An 18,735-nucleotide genomic window follows, 5' to 3' on the forward strand; every position below is an offset into this window, starting at 1 on the left:
AGCATTGCCAATTGTCTCATATTCGGAGCGGATATAAGCCCTTAAATCCTCAACACGTAACACTCCATCAGGGGTTTGGGCGAACACACCCTCGAGATCATCATCCATGCATTTGAAGGAGTGTTTCTTGAAAAGGTACCTATTTCATTCCTTAATATCGTAAAACTATGGTGTATCGATGCTTAACCAACTAAAAATGACCACAAGCAAAGCTCGCAAGATTAAACTAAAGACCTTTCTCAGTCAAACAAGGGTTTGCTTAAAATCTTTGGAAATCTCCCTGTTCAAACACTTAAATCACTCACTTTGCTCTCTACTCAAACTTTGGAATCTCAAAAGGTGAGAATTGAATCAAAAACAACCATTAAATCATCCCAATTTGTTCAGTTAATGCATTAGGTTGCATTCTGAAAAAAGTTGTCACAAAGATAGCCATGAAAATCCACAGTGATGTCTCAAATAGACTCATCAAAAGGCATGTGATCAAAGATATCGTGTCTCCCAACCTTGATACTACTTAATACAAGCACGCATGTCCTAACTCTACAAATTCAGGGGCAAGATATTTTGCTACACAATTGCTCCCCCTAAGGCCATACTTGGCCAGTTCAAGCTAATTTAGAAGGTTCACTATTTGGTACTAGAAGGATCAAACTGAAAGATTCCTCCTTGCCTGATGAATCATTCTGACTATTCTCTTTCCATACTTAATCTTTCCCATTCTTGCTTTCTTTCACAAATGTATGATTGGTTTTCTTATAATTTGTCTGATTAGATCCATTTTTCCTTCCATTGATAACATTAAGTGGTCTTCTAGTATTGATAAAACTATTAAATTTTCAGTATCTAGCTGTAGGTCCTAGAGTATTGCATTTGTAACACGTAACAACAGAATTTCCATAACTTAGTCCACCTTGATTTACCCACAACCTGCAATCTCTTGCAATATGTCCAAAGTTGTTGCATTTATAACATGCAACTCCAGAAAACATAACATCATTACTCCAATAGGTCTTCTAGCACTAGACCTAGGATTAGATTTCTCGTTTGTCCTTTGATTTGATTTAGCTTTGCATTTATGTGACTTGTGCCCATAAAGCCAACAATTGAAACAATAACCAATAAAAGGCTTAGTATCAAAATTACCTTTGCAATCTTGTTTCATGTGACCCTACTTGTTGCATGCATAGCATCTTCCTTTAATCTTCTTGATCTGCTCTCTAGGTTCATCACTCTGAATAGGATCTTGCATTGGTCTTTCCTTGGCTGCCTTAGAACTTGCAGCATTATAATAGCTAAGTCTAGTCATATCGCCCTTAGGTTTCTATTGTTGCAATTGTTCATCAAGTTCAGCATTGCTTGAGTAGAGTTTCTCAAGATGTAACTTAGGTTTTTGTTGTTGCAATTGTTCATCAAGTTCATCGTTGCTTGAGTAGAGTTTCTCCAGATGTAACTTTGCTTCAACAAGTTCACCCTTGACAATGTTAGTGTACTTTTCAATCTCTTCATAGTTAGATCTTGAATCTTCAATTTTCAATCTTACTTGTCCAAGCTAAGTATTCAAATCATGACATTCATTCGTTTTCGTCTTTAGATATGCTTCAAGTTTATCTTTTTTCTCTTTCCCATCTTCAATCTCTTCGGCCATCTGAAGAGTGGTAATTTCAAATTCATGTTGAAGTGATTCTTTTTCCTTTTGAAGTTTCTCAATCGGATCTGGTGAAGGTTCAATCTCAACTATCTTGAGCACATTCATCTGTTCAGCTAGTTTCTTCCTCTTAACTCTTGAAATGTCAATCCATTCTTTGAGTTTTCTGATGTAATCTTCTGCACTTTTAAGCTTAAATTTTAATCTCCCCTTTTTTTCGTTGGCTCTATCCAAGTCCTCAAGTGCTGCTTCAAAATTCCTCTATAAGTCGTTTGCGTCCATCAAGATCCTCCTTAAGCTGTAAGACTTCTTCTGAGGCACCAAGCTCTAATACAAATTTTAAGGATCAAGCAACACTGAGCGTGGGTTTTAAATCAATGTTGCAAAACTTTTAATCCAATTCAACAATTTACTATGTAACTATATGCAACCATAAAATATAATGCATAAAAATAAAGCATACATCAAAGTACTCAGAAGACCATGATTTGTTCTCGAGGAAACCCTAGCCAAGGGAAAAACCTTGATGCGGATTGAAACCACAAAATTATGCACTAACTTGAAAATATCTTTGTTAGGAGATCTAACCCCATTAGGAGACGTTATATAGAATTTAGTATATGAGTCCCTGATAGGAAACCAGATCTTGTTAGAGGTTTGCAACCTTGTTAGGAGTTGAGAACAAAAAGAGAGCACACTACTCAAGAATGGAGGTTATAGCCACCTTCTAAACTCACTATCCAAATATGAAAAGAGTATTACATCGAAATGAACATGACTAATTGGTTCCAGTAAAGCTCATATCTTCTCTTGATCTGTAATTTAGCATCAAGGCTCACATATCACATCAATCTATCACCACACTATATCCACACATGCTCTCACATCAAAGAGCTTTCCTTTATACCCTTATAATTCATTAATTTAGTCAGCTCTATTGACCTTTCACAAAGCGTGTGCATTCATTTCCAAATTCCAAATTAAACCATGCTATCCAAGAGTTAAGTCCTTCGATGTCATCCCTCTATTGCTAAGCAATTGAATTGATAAGGCAATTCAATTTGCTAAGCCAAAATACCCAATCTCATAAAACTTTTCTAGAACTTTGTCTTAGTGGTCTTGTCCTACTTCACGCATGCTAGACTTCATATTAACACAAGCGACCATACTAGTAGCTCATACACACTTTATATATCATATTCCCAAAATTGTAGCCTCGTATGATAAGTTTTTTGTCATCGCTGACCCAATCTGTCCGACTATATCTTGCATTATCTTCCTAGACTTAGGCATTTTTCTCAATCATACCATGACAAAACTGATTGTTATCACAAGTGATCGTGCCACTAAGTGTAAAGTTTATGCTAAATCCTTATCTCTTAATCAGACTTTTAATCCAATCTTATATGCTGAGAATGATCTTCTAAGTAGTATGAATATTGATGAAATTAGTGCTTATTATAATGCAGATACAATACTGAATATTTAACCTTTTATTGTGATGGAGAATCTCAGATATAAAGTGCAAGATATAAAATGCTTATAGGAGCAGATTGCTGTAACTGTGTGTCCTATAATCTGCATTTACAACCTACTTATATATCCTTTTTAAAGGGTATGTCCCTCAAGGGACATAACCCTTCCTAACTTGGCACTAATTATATTCTTCCTAAGTCGGCGATCTGGGAGACACAAGTTAGTAAAGACTAACTAAGAGTTAGTTTGGTCAAGCATTAATAGTTGCATCATTAGAAATCGCTGGCACCTATATGAGAGATATATATATCATTAAATGCCAATGTTAGAGATATATTACCATTAAGAGGTACGGTTTGTACTGTCAGATCTGTAGGTTTATCTTGGTTAATTTTCTTAACACTCCCTCTTAACCTGATAATCCTACAGAGAGATATTATATCTAGCAACACCAATACAGATGAATAAGCAAGAATTAATACTCTATATTTGTCTATCTCTTCTTAGTATGTAGTATCATAGAACACATGATACAAAGTCATATTACTAAACCTATGATATGACAAATCACTGCCACTAGTGATATTATACAGGATAAATCTGAAGAGTAATTTCTTCATTTATCCAAGTTATGATTTCATAGAAACTAGTATTTTCATATCACAACATGATCCTGAGTTTTAAGATCTACCCGAATACAGGATAAACCCGGAGAATATTAAGATTCTTCCTTTATCCAATTTGTGACCCATGAACATAGCAATGTCAACATCACAATATGATCTTGAACTCATCGAGATCTTACAGTAGAACTCTACTGTTTAGCACATTATCTAAGAGATTGTCACCTCTCATAATGTTTTATACAAGTGTTCATTGCTTTCAGAGATCGTCACTTCTTAAAATAATGAATACAAATGGTGGAGCCCATAATAGTCAATAGCCTGACAAAATAAAATTATTTTATTAATAATCAAGAGAGTACAAATGGATTACAACTCAACCATACCAAATCTCCTCCTGAAGTGTTCTATCTTCACTCTAGATAGAGGTTTGGTGAGTATGTCTGTTGTCTGATCTGCAGTGCAAATGTATTCCAATTTTACAGAATTCCTGTCTACCATATCTCTTCCATAATGGTAAGGAATTTCAATATGCTTGGACCTATCATGGAAAACTGGATTCACTAAGAGCTTGATGCAACTCTGATTATCACAATGAATAATCATGGGATTCATAGCTTGCCCAAATAATCCCACAAGTAACTTCTTCAGCCATACTACTTCTTGGAAGGCCATCATTGTTGCAATGTATTCGGCTTCTGTGGAACTCTGTGCTACTGAAGACTGCTTTATACATGTCCAAAATATCATTGCTGATCCCAAACTAAAACAACATCCTGAAGTACTTTTCATGTCTTTAACACTTCCACCCCAATCTGAATCAGTGAATCCATGTAAGTCTAAAGCAACTTTCTCATATTTGAGTCCGAGATTAAGAGTGCCTAGTAAGTATCTCATAATGTGTTTAACTGCGACTAGGTGAATCTCCTTCGGTTCACACATAAACTAACTTAAGGCATTAACTCCTTAGCAAATATCTGGTCTTGTATTTACTAAGTACATAAGAGACCCAATCATCTGTCTGTAGACAATAGAATCTATGGATGGTGATTCTGCAGTTGCTTCCTTAAGTTTATGTAGATTAGTCTCCATTGGAGAAGACATAGGTTTGCAATTCCACATTCCAAATTTTTTTAAAATATCTGATTTATACTTCCTTTGATTTAGTATGATACTGTCAGAATTCTGCCATACTTCTAGTCCTAGGAAGTAATGAAGGAGTCTCAAATCTTTCATCTCAAATTCTCTAGTTAGATCTTTCTTGCACTGATCTATGAGATGATCATCACTTGTTATTAGTAGATCATCAACATACAGTATCAGAATTACCATATCATCTTTATCTCTTTTATAAAATTAATTTGGATCAGCTTCATTCTTGGAGAATCCTAAGCTAGTGAGATACTTATCAACTTTGTCGTACCAGGCCCTAGGAGTCTGTTTAAGCCCATAGAGAGCTTTCTTGAGCCTGCAAACAAAAGCGTTAGGATCATGAGTTTCAAATCCTTCAGGTTGCTCCAGATACACTTCTTCTGAAATCTTTCCATTTAGGAATGTTGTTTTCACATCCATCTAATGTACCTTCCATCCTTTTGATGCGGCAATTGCGAAGACTGCTCTTACAGAGGTATATCTGGCAACAGGAGCAAAGGTTTCTTCATAATCAATCCCTTCTTTCTGAGAAAATTTTCTAGCTACAAATGTGGCTTTATACTTCTCAATACTACAGTCAACGCATGCTTTATTTGAAATATCCACTTGGAAGAAACAACAAATTTTCCTTTAGATCTTGGAACAATTTCCCAAACATCATTTTTCATGATAGATTGGTATTCTTCTATCATAGCTTCTTTCCAAGTTGTATGTTTAATAGCATCAGAGGAATTGGTTGGCTCTGTTTTGGATAAATCACTTATGTTAGTTGTATAACCAGAGAATCTTTTAGGTCTTTTGCTTTCTCTGACTGTTCCGGAAGGTGCAGCAAAGTCTTGAGTTGTTTCAATTTTTTTAATGGCCCAAAGTGGTCTTTTCTTTGAATTTTTTTCAAGGTTCATATTTTGAATTTCATCTTCGATTTCTTCTAAGCTCTCCCTTTGGGACCCAGATTCATTATTTCTTTCAGAACTAGATAAAGGAGAAGGTTCATCAGAACTTATGGCTCTTTTAAATGCAAGATCTTCTTCAAAGATTATATCTCTGCTAAGTTCAATAGTTTTTTGTCCAAGTATGAAAATCCTATATGCTTTAGGAGTTTCACTATACCCTACGAAAATACCTTTCCTCCCAAAGGGTTCTAACTTGGTTCTCTATTCTTTTGGAACATGGATATATACAGGACATCCAAAAATTCTAAGATGACTTATATTGGGTTTTACTTTAGTAAATACCTCTTCAAGGGTTTGATCTTTAAGATAGGAGTGAGGACTTCTGTTTTGAATATATACAGCAGTACAAGAGGCTTTTGCCCAAAGATAATATTCTAGGTTTTGGTCAAAAATCATAGCCCTAGCAGCTTCTATAATTGTCCTATTCTTTCTTTTTGCTACCCCGTTTTGCTCTGGGTTATAAGGAACAATTTAGTCCCTCTTAATCCCTGATTCTTTACAAAACTTTTTAAACAAGTCTGAGGTATATTCTCCTCCGTTATCGGTTCTAAGGGCTTTAATTTTGTGTCCTAAAAAATTTTCAGTTAATGCTTTGAATTCTTTAAATCTTTGTAGGATTTCTTCTTATTCCTTCCATTTTAAAAAGTAAATCCATGTTTTTCTAGAGAAGTCATCTATGAACAAGATATAATACCAAAATCCTCCAAGAGAAGGAACAGACATAGGTCCACATAAATCTGAATGAATTAATTCTAGTACATTATTTGTTTTCCTAGTACTATCATGAAAGGAACTTCTGATGCTTTTACCCAGAGCACACCCTTTGCAAATACTAGGGTAGTCTTTATTTAATTTGGGTAATCCAGTAACCATCTTTTCCATAGTTCATAAAGTTTTAAAATTTAGATGCCCTAATCTTCTGTGCCAGATTTCATTTGAATCTTCAGCTTCGTGGACTAGGGCTTGAATGGATCGACTAGATTCTGTATTCAATTCATACAAATATCTCTTTTTTTGACCAATTAACTTTTCTTTCTTGATGGAAGAGTTCTTAGCCCAAGTTAATACTTTGCCATCCACGACTACAAAATTGTGTCCATCATCTTCAAGTCCTGTAATTGAGATTAGGTTTCTTTTAATCCTTGGTACATAGAGTACACCTTTAAGAAGAAGAATATTTCTTGATTTTAGTTTCAAAGTACAATTTCCAATTCCTTCAACGGAGTGTGCTGAGTTATCACCAATGGTAACTTCACCATTAACCTTCTCTGATAAAGAATCTAGAGTTTCTTTGTATCTCGTTACATGTCTAGAAGATCCACTATCAATTACCCATGCTTTATTTGAAATTTCATTTGATAGAGAGGAATACAAAACACGGTTCTCAGGATCATAAGTATCTTCTTCTCTAATGAGATTTGTACAATTTGCCTGTTGTTTAGAATTTTCAGGACAATTAGATCTATAGTGTCCAAATTTTTCACATTTGAAACACTTTATTTTAAATAGATCTTTCTTGGGCTTTCCATTCTTTTGATTTCCCTTTTTCTTCTTGAAATGCTTCTTCTTGCCTTTATAGGAGTTTGTATTAAGAACGTGAAGTTCTTTATCTTCTACTTTTGGTTTCCCTCCTTTCTTTAGTTTTCTGGATTCCTCTTGAAGACAATCATTCTTGTGTCTATTAAAATCCGGGAGCTGATCTCTGGCACTTATTCCTTGTGCAAATGTCTTTCATGAATCTGGCAATCCATCTATAGCCATAAGTGTTAATTCTGTGTCACTAATGATGGTTCCTATGGTTGATAGTTCATCTCTAATGCCGACAACTCTTAAAAAGTAAGAACTTATCGATTCTCCTTTCTTTCCTGAATGTGATTCAATTGCCTTTTTAGTGGAAGAACCCTGGTTGCATTGTTTACTTCATAGGCATTTCGTAATGCATTCATCATATCAAAGGCAGTTTGATGTTTTGTAAGCATAGGTACAATATCATTTTTAACTCCATCCAAGATGATTTGAATAGCTTTTCTATTTCCTCTGCTCTGGATAGATTTGTGAGGTTCAATTGGGGGTTGTTTGGATGCTCCATCAATGAATTGTTTTACATTGTTCTCTTCAAGAATCATTAGATTCTAAACTTCTAGGCTTCAAAGTGCTCTTTCCCATCAAACCTGTCCTCGGGTCTGATTGTGTAAGCCATGGAAGATAGAAGATTGTTGCTTGATGTGTACAAAGTCTGATTACTGAAATTTAGTAGAGCCTAGGTTCGATTACCAAAGCTCTAATACCATGTAAAGTTTCTACTAAATCCTTATCTCTTAATCAGACTTTTAATCCAGTCTTATATGCTGAGAATGATCTTCTAAGTAGTATGAATATTGATGAAATTAGAGCTTATTATAATGCAAATACAATACTGATTATTTAACCTTTTATTGTTATGAAGAATCTCAGATATAAAGCACAGGATATAAAATGCTTATAGGAGCAAACTGCTGTAACTGTGTGTCCTATAATCTGCATTTACAACCTACTTATATATCCTTTCTAAAGGGTATGTCCCTAAAGGGACATAACCCTTCCTAACTTGGCACTAATTATATTCTTCCTAAGTCGGCGATCTGGGAGACACAAGTTAGTAAAGACTAACTAACTAAGAGTTAGTTTGGTCAAGCATTAACAGTTGCATCATTAGAAATCGCCGGCACCTATATGAGAGATATATATATCATTAAATGTCAATATTAGAGATATATTACCATTAAGAGGAAGTACGGTCTATACTGTCAGACCTGTAGGTTTATCTTGGTTAATTTTCTTAACACTAATTATGTTGCCATCAATGACAACACCTAATCATTCACCTATTACTCACTTGCCAACAATTTTTAGTAAAGCGACTTAATTAAATTGATTAATTAAGTGGTCTCAAAATTTAAATAATGTTAAAAACTACCTTTAATTAATTTATTAATAAATGGGGGCCTAAGTAATAAAATAATAAATAAAGTATGTCAGCCAATTTGTAACCCTTCAAGAAACTTCATGGAGCCCTTTATAAGGCCAAGTTTGGCATTGTAGTAGGCATAGTGAATCTAATAACTTCTCTGTATTTGCGAATTCCAGTTGGAGTTTAGCATTGTTGTAGTTTTGGAGGTGCAATATCCTCCAATTTTGGTGGGAGTAACTCCTCACCCTAGTCTTCGTATTGTCCAAAATTGTTTAATACTTATCTATCCAATTATCAACATGTTGTCTTTGTGGTTGTGGTATTGATTTGTGTATTTTGGCAATAGTAATATTAGCAACATTGAAATATCCAAACAAAATCAATTTCCCATAAGGCAACATTAGTAGATTATACACGTAAGGTTTTTGTACACATTGAGGTGTAATTGGTCAACGATTGAAATTGGACCGTACAAACATGACATATTCATCGTACAGGGGACAAAAGCATCATACAAGTGGGACGAAGCTACAATACGGGTGGAATATATCTACAATGCAGGTGAGGAAGAGCTACCGTACGGGTGGACAGTTAGGCATCGTACAAATCTCTCTATCTTGGCCAACCTTGTGCGAGTGATAGACTTGTGTCGTATGCAAGGTGTGGTTGTCATTGGAAACATAATAGTGGTATCAAAGCTAGTGATTTTGCCTACCTATTGGGAGAATCATGGTACGGAGTTACGGATTTGAATATGTGTTGAGGGAGCTAAGAAGAAGTTGGTAGAAGCTCTGCCAAAAGCTAGGAAGAGGACAAAAGCAGATTGGTGAGACACCCAAGTGCATGGCAAATGGAAGAATGAAGGGCGACATGTCACGCACACCTTGAACCAATACAAGGTTGATGATGTCAACCTTCCTCCAAGGGTAGAGCAGCAGGAAATGCAAACATTTATTTTGGATGAGTTAATAAAGAAAATCAAGCAGGATTGGGTTAATAGTGGATGGTAGGCATACATATCTCTCAAAGACTCTATAAAACTACGAATGAAGTATTCATCCTCAAAGGATGATAGATTCTGCAACAATAATCTGAAGCAGGAGGTTGACAATGGGTTAAAGTAGAAGGTTGGAAGTTCAGTCTATATTAGTGATCCTTTGAATAAGCGGGCTCTACCAATGGTTGATCAGCTTCATGAAGATGTAGACTCTACCATTCATCCCTTGCAAGAGCAATTTGTACGGTTGGTCGAATATGGAGTTTATACTTTCGCTGGGCATGAGGCATCCATGATTGCCATCTCTTCATGTAAGTAGCTTCCTCATCGGAAGAACCAGTTGCATCTGAACATTGAGATGTCAGACCATCATTTTTTGCAATAGATTGATCGGCATGGTAGCATGGATGTATTTGATGATTGGCTTCAGTGGGATCTGGACGAATATAGACATGGCAACATTTATGTTAGAGCAGAGCAGCAGAGGCTTGATGCAGATTTACTCTTCTAACTTACTTCCAGGTGCATGCACATGGCCATGTTGCGACATGGAAATTTCAATGGATGTGGCTATCCGTGTCTGCACTTGGTTTGAGAGATTGAAGCTTCACAGCGGGCAAACTGTTTGATGACAGATTGTTTGAGGGCAAGTAATCTTTAGGCCACGAGGATTTGTAATGTCTCCAAACTTTTAGTAAAGTGACTTAATAAATTTATTTAATTAAGTGGTCCCAAAATTCAAATAATATTATAAAAGGCCTTTGATTAACTAATAAAGGGGGGCCAAAGTAATAAATTTTTGAATAATAAACAAAGTATGTTGGCCTAATTGTAACCCTTTGGGAAACTTCTCCAAACCCTTTTATAAGGTTGAGTTTGGCATTATAGTCGGCATGGCAAATTTTATATTTTTTTTTGTATTTGCAAATTCCAATTGGAGTTCAGCATTGTTGCAGTTTTGGAGGTGGAATATGCTCCCTATTATATATTTATACTCTTAGTGGGAGTAACTCCTCAACCTAGTCTGCCTCTTGTCCAAATTGTCTAATACTCATCTATCCAATTATCAAACTACTGTCTCTGTAGTTGCAGTATTGATCTTTCTTACATTCTGGCAATACTAATATTAGTGACATTGAGATATTCGAATAACATTGATTTCCCATTAGGCAACATTAATAGATAGTACCTATATGGATTCTATATGCACGAAGGAGTGATTGGTCAATGGCAATAATTGGACCATACAGATATAACATTTTCACTGTATAGGAGACAAAAGCATCATACGAGTGGGATGAAGCTACAATATGAGTGGGGGATAGCAACCCTACAGGTGAACTCAGTCCCCATATGGACACCATACGAACCTCTCTGTCTTGGCCAACCTCATGGAGGTGCCTGACAGTGGACTTGTGCCATAAGTGAGGTGTGGCTAGTGTTGGAAACAATACACTCTGCATCCTCAAAACATCCAAAAGGTGGGAATGGATGGGTTGCATAGGACACATCACATGTAACATTAGGCTTTACTTTTTACCAACTATAGATGAATGTTTGTAATTGTTAACCAATGTTTTATTGGATTTGGAAATATAGATGTGGTAACGAGAACCTACATGGTTGTATCAGAAAACATTGGCTAACAATCAAAGGGACTGGAATTTCATGATTTTAATTGTTAAGCATTGGCTAACAATCAATATGGACTGTGGAAATCTCAAGATTGTAATTATTTTATAAATGTATTCTGATAGGGGAAAGTGTCTGGGAAGATGTTTCTAATATAGGTAACAGGCTAAAAATTTTCTGGTATTTACCAGAACATATGAACAAATAGAATTTGATTGTCTTCCATTGTACTCCTAAATATTATCCGATTTCGATAGCCAAAAACATTTGCCCGTTATCTTACTGGCAGGTAATTGCTAGATCAAAATCAGGAAGCTAATCACAGAAGATGTGCTCTCATATGCTTGAAAAGAAAATGCAAATAAATGCCCACGTAAATGCTCTATGATATTTGCATTCATTTTGTGAGGTTTTTAATTTACAGAGAACTACTGCTCACAAGTGTTTCAATATTTGTCAGAAAATGTTCAGACTAATCTTAGCCACAATAACAAAATATGATTGTAAGAAACTAAACTTATATAAAGATTTGTAATACAAATAGTGACAAGGGAGTAAAATGAATACTTGTAGCTCTTTGACTCTGTCAGCTTTGCCTAAAGGTTCAGTTTCAGCAAAAACCGTCTCAATTCCAACCTCTCTTGCAATTGAATTTGCTACACCCCAGTTATCTCCTGTGACCATTATGCTAGTAATTCCCATGGACTTCAAAATGGAGACCACAGTTTCAGCTTCCGGTTTCACTGGATCTGCCACTGCAAATGCACCTACAATTTGTTTATCTATCGCCACTAAAACACATGTTTTTGCAAGCTGCTCAGTCTCCAATAAGTGCTCTTCGACCTCAGGAGAGAGCTTGATATTTGAATCAGACATTAGTTTTCTGTTTCCAATCAGTATTTCTTTATCAAGAATGGTAGCCTGCACACCTTTCCCTGGAAGAGCTTGAAAATTATGTGCTTCAAAAAGAAAGCCTTGGGCAAGCCCATGTTTGGTTCGAAATTTCCGTGTATGCTCTACTACTGCATTTGCCAGAGGATGCTCACTGTTGACCTGCATAACATTAAATCAGTAAAAAAATTGAGGCTAGAGATCTGGAGCCTTAAACTATGTCCTCACTAATATTTCTCTCTCATTTCAAGGATCATGTGAATATAATCTCCCCCAGATTTAAGATCTCAAGTTCTCAACGTTTCTCATTAACATTAAGAAATTTTGCAAGAACCCTAATGAATGTTGTGGGTAAATATAAGCAAGCTTTAATACAGAGATGCGATGCAAGAGAGTAAAGTGTTACCTCAGTAGCAGCTGCCATTTCACAGAATTCTCTCAGATTTACGTTCACAAAGAGCTTGGTCCCTACAACCACTGGTCTTCCAATAGTAAGGGTGCCAGTCTTGTCAAAAACAACACATTTTACCTGCAATTCATGGATTCCAAATGTTACTTTATTTTAACTAGCTGATTAAGTCTATCAATCATTTTGATGTTACTGTCATCCAATTTAATCATAATTTTGGTAGTTGTCAAAACGATGAATTGAAAGTCATACAATGTTGTAACATTTGTTATAAAAATATCTTATCAATGGAAATGGAAGGAGAGCAGAGGAGGCCGAGGAGTAGGGGTTTCAGAGATGTTGAACCTGCAGAGGAAGATGATGCATGATACAGATTGCACGCAAGGAAGAGCAAAGGTTTACAGGAAAGATGCAGTCACGATGGTTGATACTGAGGATGTTGTTGGCTGTGCACCAGTTGCTCTTGGATCCTCCTCTGCCATAAGGTTTTCTGGTTGGCAGTGGTGTTGGAGACCCTATTGAGGTTTGCAGGGAGGTATGTGATATGGAGGGCCCTATCATTTTTTGTTGTTGTTTGCCTGGTTGTGGGTGTTGTTTAGTGTTGGAGACTCTGCCCATCGTGTGGCAGCCAGTGCTTCAAAGGTAGATTTCTTGGGCGGCTCTGCTACAGCGAGCCTTGAGTATGAGTTGTGTGTATTGTTAGTGCCCAGATTCACTTCCTTGCTGGGTCTGTTTTTCTCTGGACTGTGGTGCTTGGATGTTTGCTGGTGTAAGGGAGGGTTCTCCTGTGGATGACACAGAGGCAGTTGCCTATGCAAATTTTGAGGAAAAAGGTATAGAGGATATTGTATTCCTAACATTTGGCCTTACTTTTACCACTGCTTATCCCTTTGGCTTCAGATGTTTGCCCAGATTGCTTTCTGTTCTCCACTTGAGTGTGTCATTGTTGGGGAGGCTCTGTTGCAGACTGGGGGCTGTGCTGTTAATGATATCACCGGTCGGCAATGCTTGCGACTGTAAGGACTCTTTGCTGGCTGACATATAGGAGGGTTTGGACAATCCTGAGGTGGTTTACAACTTTACATAGAGGAGGTCACCTTTAAAGGTCGGTCCTCTTTTTGTCTGTACTCCTCTCCTAGGTGTGCTCACATGGCTCGGCTCTGTTTTGTTCTAGATAGTGCCGCAAGGATTCTAGGATTTTCACAAACAGAGATATTGTTTTAGGCAAGATTAAGGTTTTGGGGACCAATTCAAGACTAATCATTCTAGTTATTAAAAGGTTTAGCATCTTTTGGCAGATGGAAGTTTGACCATTGTTTTGAGGTGGGCTTTTGTATTCTTCCTGATCTTTTAAGGCCTTTGGTTCTTAATGGTGGACCTTCCCTGATGAATAGCTGTTTCATTGCTGTTTATTAATGTTTTAATGTTTTCTTCTTTAATCTGGACCTGCTGTGGTCTCTTATGAAAGGTTTTGGGCCCCTCCAAAATCTGTTTTACCTCTAATCAAAAGCATTTATTATAATAAGTTTACTGCCTTTTCCCTTTTCATGATGTAGCATATTAGTTCTTGCTGAATGATAAATAAGGTTTCTGTAGGAGACATTTTTTAAATTAAGAAAATATTGCTACTTGCTGAAATAAAGTTCTGGCTAGGCTTTAGCTTCCAAAAGATTGTTTACCAGCCATAACAAGTGTAGTTTTTTGTTGTTTGAAGAGCTTACGCTAAGCACTAGATGGATACCGTTTCTTTTCATGGATCAAGGAGTTGGGCAGAAATACTTTCGAAATGTCTATTAAAGGGATTTTAAGTTGCAAGTTAAAATCTGGCTTCATTATTTGAGAGCAGCCGTTACATAATTGATGGAATACATGGAAAATGAAATAAGGTGGAAGTGTCAGAACTTTCTTCTATCCGTATTCTACTACATAAAAATTAAAATGAAAAGCATCCTTATTAGTTATTTCTGATTTATCTAAGTGAAAAAGCCTTTCATTTGATGTGATTTGTACACTTCAACAGCATTAACAACTCAATTGCTTCAACCCAAGAATCAAGCAACCAACAACATAACATTTTCAGTTTCTGCCTTTCTTTTTCAAATTGAGATTCTTGTGCAGCTTTTCTTCAAAGGACAGAATAATCAAAATTTTCGTGTCAACTGCAACTGGCTAGCCTGAGAGACAGGGTTGAATCTAATCCCTTGTGAATTACAATCTCACCAAAGTTCAAAGCAATAAGAAGTACAATCCACATGTGAACATCTTTAAGATAATAAAGACAAATACCTTATGAACATTCTCCAAAGCATTTCCTCCCTTAATCAATACACCGTGAGAAGCTCCTATACCTGTTGCAACCATAACTGCTGTTGGAGTTGCAAGACCTAGTGCACAGGGACAGGCAATCACAAGGACTGATATTCCAAACTGCAGTGCCAACTCAAATCCATCCATCGATGCTGGAATCCACGTTTTGGGAAAGATCCTGGCTTTCCCCAGAATGAACCAACCAAACCAAGTTATGAAAGCCACTACAACCACCTGAACACCAGTCACCATCACAAATTTAGTATGACATTAATAATTAATATTCTTTTTGCTTTCTATAAGCTGAAACCTTTGTATGATAATTATAATATATACTTACTGAAGGAACAAAAACCCTTGATATACGGTCAGCAAGTTTTTGGACGGGTGCTCTAGACATTTGAGCAGCCTCCACAAGCTCAACAATCTGAGATAATGCTGTTTCTGATCCTACATGAGTTGCTTTGACAATCAAAACCCCACTCTTATTCATGGTTCCGCCAATGACCTTATCCCCAGACCTCTTTGCAACAGGCCTAGCCTCACCTGTGATCATACTCTCATTTACATGACTCTGACCTCTTACGACAATCCCATCTATTGGAACCTTAGCACCAGGAACAACCCTTATGATATCATTACGCTGGATAAGCTGGCTACTTATCTCTATCTCTGAGGTCACATTTCCATTATCATCTATGGTTAGCAATATTGCAGTGTCGGGCGCAAGGTCCATCAGTTTTGCAATTGCATCTGATGTCTTCCCTTTTGCAAGAACTTCCAAATATTTTCCCAATAGTATGAAAGAGATTAACAGTGCACTGGTTTCAAAGAAATCCTGCCCCTTGAAAGAATCAGAAGCAAATGACTTCAAAATAATGTACACTGAATAGAAGTAAGCAGCGTTTGTGCCCAATGCAACCAGTACGTCCATGTTTGCTGAGCCTCTACGCAATGCATGGTATGCACCTACATAAAATTTGCGGCCTATAATGAACTGTATTGGAGTACACAACACCCATCGGAGGACTGTACCAAGAGTCACCATGTTCACCAATTTCAGGTCTTCCCATGAAGATACCATCGGGAAAAACATTGATAGTAAGAAAACAGGAACAGAAAAAACACAGCTCCAAAGGAAATATTTCTTATAGTGTTTTATTTCTTTGTCCCTTTCATAGTCTCTTCCTCCTGAAGGACTGTATAGGCTTGCTCTGTAATAATTTGGTTCTGGCCCTGCTTGTTGAATGCATTGTATTATAGATCGTGGACCTGTTAGATCTGGATCATATGAGACACTCACTGTTTCTGTATTTGAATCCATTTCTACAAAATTCACACCAGGCAATGACTGTAGAGAAATCTCTATAAGCTTTGCTTCTTCACTTGAGTTTACTCCTTCCAGTCTGAGGTGAACTTTGTTTATTTCATCTCCTGCATTGATTAAGTCTGACTCAAAACCCGCTTCTGTGACTGCTTGCATTATCTGAGCAATTGTGCATTGCTTGGGGTCATAGTGTACCTTTGCTTCATCTAGTGCAAGTGCAACCACTGCCTCCTTAACTCCCCTTATTCTCTTCAGAGTGTGTAAGATGGACTCTGAACAGCTTGTGCAGGTCATACCCCTGATTCTCAATCGACAAACTGCCAAGATGTCCTCACTGACATCCTTGATTAGTTTTGCCTCAAAGCCTGCATCCTCTATGGCTTCTTTAATTGCGTTGTGCTGGAAAGGAAATCACGCTAAATGTGTTAGACCATATAGGAAAATGACCTATGTTTTGTATAATTGACCCTTAGAACTATTGCAACAGTCTTCATGTTCCCTCATTCAAAACTTGAATTTAGGACAATACAAGAAGAAATATGAAGATTTACTGACAGCAGTGTCCAGTAGCACATGTTCAAGCGGAGCTGGTTTCTAGTATGATGCAGTTTCATTTGAGGCTTTAGTTTTATACTATTACGAAACTAGATATGAATATAACAAACATTAAATTTCCACAATCCATATGTTTGTAAAATTTACTTCCGGATTTTATTGTGTTTGATTTTTTTGCATCAACGTTTCGGAAAAGATGAAGAGAGCTCTCTTCATCCTGATGATGGATTAAACACAATTAAATCCAGAAGCAAATTTTATAGATATGAATATGACAACGTGGATTCCGTCAATATGGATATTGCCTTATTATTTAAAATTTGAATAGAAAAGAAAAATAAAAGTTGAACAGAAAAAGATTTGCCAAGCATGTTCAAAATAAAAGATATATCTTACCTCCACAAAGGCCGGCCAGTAGAGTACCAAGGCCTTGTTTTGAAGAAGAGCCACAGTAACGTCTTTGATCCCTGGAAGTTTTTTGAGGGCATCTTCTATTGCTCCTGCACAAGAAGCACAATCCATACCATTCACAAAGAATGTTACCTTCCTGACCTCCGGTGTATCTATGCAAGAATCTGAAGATGATAACAAAGGAGTGTTGAGCTCATCCTTTGATTCCACTCTTAACTTTTCCTTCTCCAGCAATGCGATATCTATTACCCGACTCAACATTCTGGAGTTTTGTTTGTTATATGTCCTATAAAGCCCATATATGCATACAAGAGTAAATTCAAAAATTCAAAAATTCAAAAATCATAAGGTGATACTTTTCATCATGCGATAGAGTTGAGATATACCAATAAAGTGTACGAGGAAAAAACTAAGGAGGCACCCTTTGAGGAAGTTTACTTTCAGATAAAGCTTGTACCACGACTCTCAGGAAACACCGTGAAAACCTTCTCTTAACCTGCACCTTCAAGTCTCCTAAGATTGATCTAGAACTCTATCCAACCGTTATATTTTATATTCCTCCGACGCCTCCTACAGACATATGTTCATGTCAAGGGTTTTAATTTGGATAGCAATGAATTTTAGGGGTATTTTGGCATTTAATGCTACTGCTTAGATAGATTTTTCAGAGACTTCAAATGGGTACAATAACAAAATACCACATATAAGGACAAGGAAAAAATAAAAAATTATAGATCAAAAGTTGCATCGGATACCATTCTACAACCCAGGCTGAAAGACAAAAACAACTGCAGAGACAAAATATAAAGCTTGCAATGATCTCATCAAAACAAAACTCTGTCATTCATCTTTCCCATGCCTATGCCCTGCGACACAGCACGGCATTGAAATTTGAAGAAGGAAAATTTTAAAATTTAGAATTGATGAGCACGTAATGTGTAATTACCATGCAATTTCGAAAATAGGACAGGTGAAAAAAACAAAACCGGGAAACGGGAAGGAAATAACAATAAATAATAATATATTGACTTTTGGTTTTTTGAATTTTTGAATTTTATTTTATACCTTTAAATTTTATCAGGCCGTATACGTTAAACTTTGAATTTTTAGTACCTGTAATAAAAGTTCCATATTTTATAAGAAAAAATGTAAAATTGTTTTCATTTAAAAAAATTATTTTATAGTTAGATATTTTTAAAATGATTTCAAATACTTTTAATGAGAAAAGAAAATATTAAAGTTATGATACTTGCGTAGACTTTTTTTTAAAATAGAATAATCATTTTAAATAACTTTTAAAGATTATTTTTTACTTTTAAAATATTGAGTGATAAAAAAAAATTATAAGTAGATATATAGGTGTTTTATAGTTATTAATAAATTGACTTTATATCAACAATTATT

General features: G+C 36.2%; 1 protein-coding gene across 2 annotated transcripts in view; it reads right to left on the reverse strand.

Moving 5' to 3' along the window:
- LOC149533199 (copper-transporting ATPase HMA4-like) overlaps window positions 1-18,257 on the reverse strand; it is a 39,091-nt gene extending 20,834 nt beyond the window's left edge. Inside the window, exons 1-7 of one of the 2 annotated variants that reach the window (XM_089805147.1) lie at window positions 18,087-18,257; window positions 17,718-17,901; window positions 17,317-17,617; window positions 15,379-16,764; window positions 15,018-15,272; window positions 12,729-12,851; window positions 11,999-12,484 (exon numbers count right to left, since the gene is read on the reverse strand). In XM_089805147.1, coding sequence (XP_089661273.1) covers window positions 11,999-12,484; window positions 12,729-12,851; window positions 15,018-15,272; window positions 15,379-16,764; window positions 17,317-17,592 — 2,526 coding nt within the window. In that variant the 5' untranslated portion in view covers window positions 17,593-17,617; window positions 17,718-17,901; window positions 18,087-18,257. Of the gene's footprint in view, window positions 1-11,998; window positions 12,485-12,728; window positions 12,852-15,017; window positions 15,273-15,378; window positions 16,765-17,316; window positions 17,651-17,717; window positions 17,902-18,086 lie in introns of those variants that run through there. The other variant, XM_089805149.1, reaches the window with a different exon arrangement.
- Between the last annotated feature and the right edge of the window lie 478 nt (window positions 18,258-18,735).

Source organism: Cupressus sempervirens, chromosome 10, assembly GCF_028749045.1.
Source record: "Cupressus sempervirens isolate cs-2001-9-10 chromosome 10, ASM2874904v1, whole genome shotgun sequence".
NCBI lineage: Eukaryota > Viridiplantae > Streptophyta > Pinopsida > Cupressales > Cupressaceae > Cupressus > Cupressus sempervirens.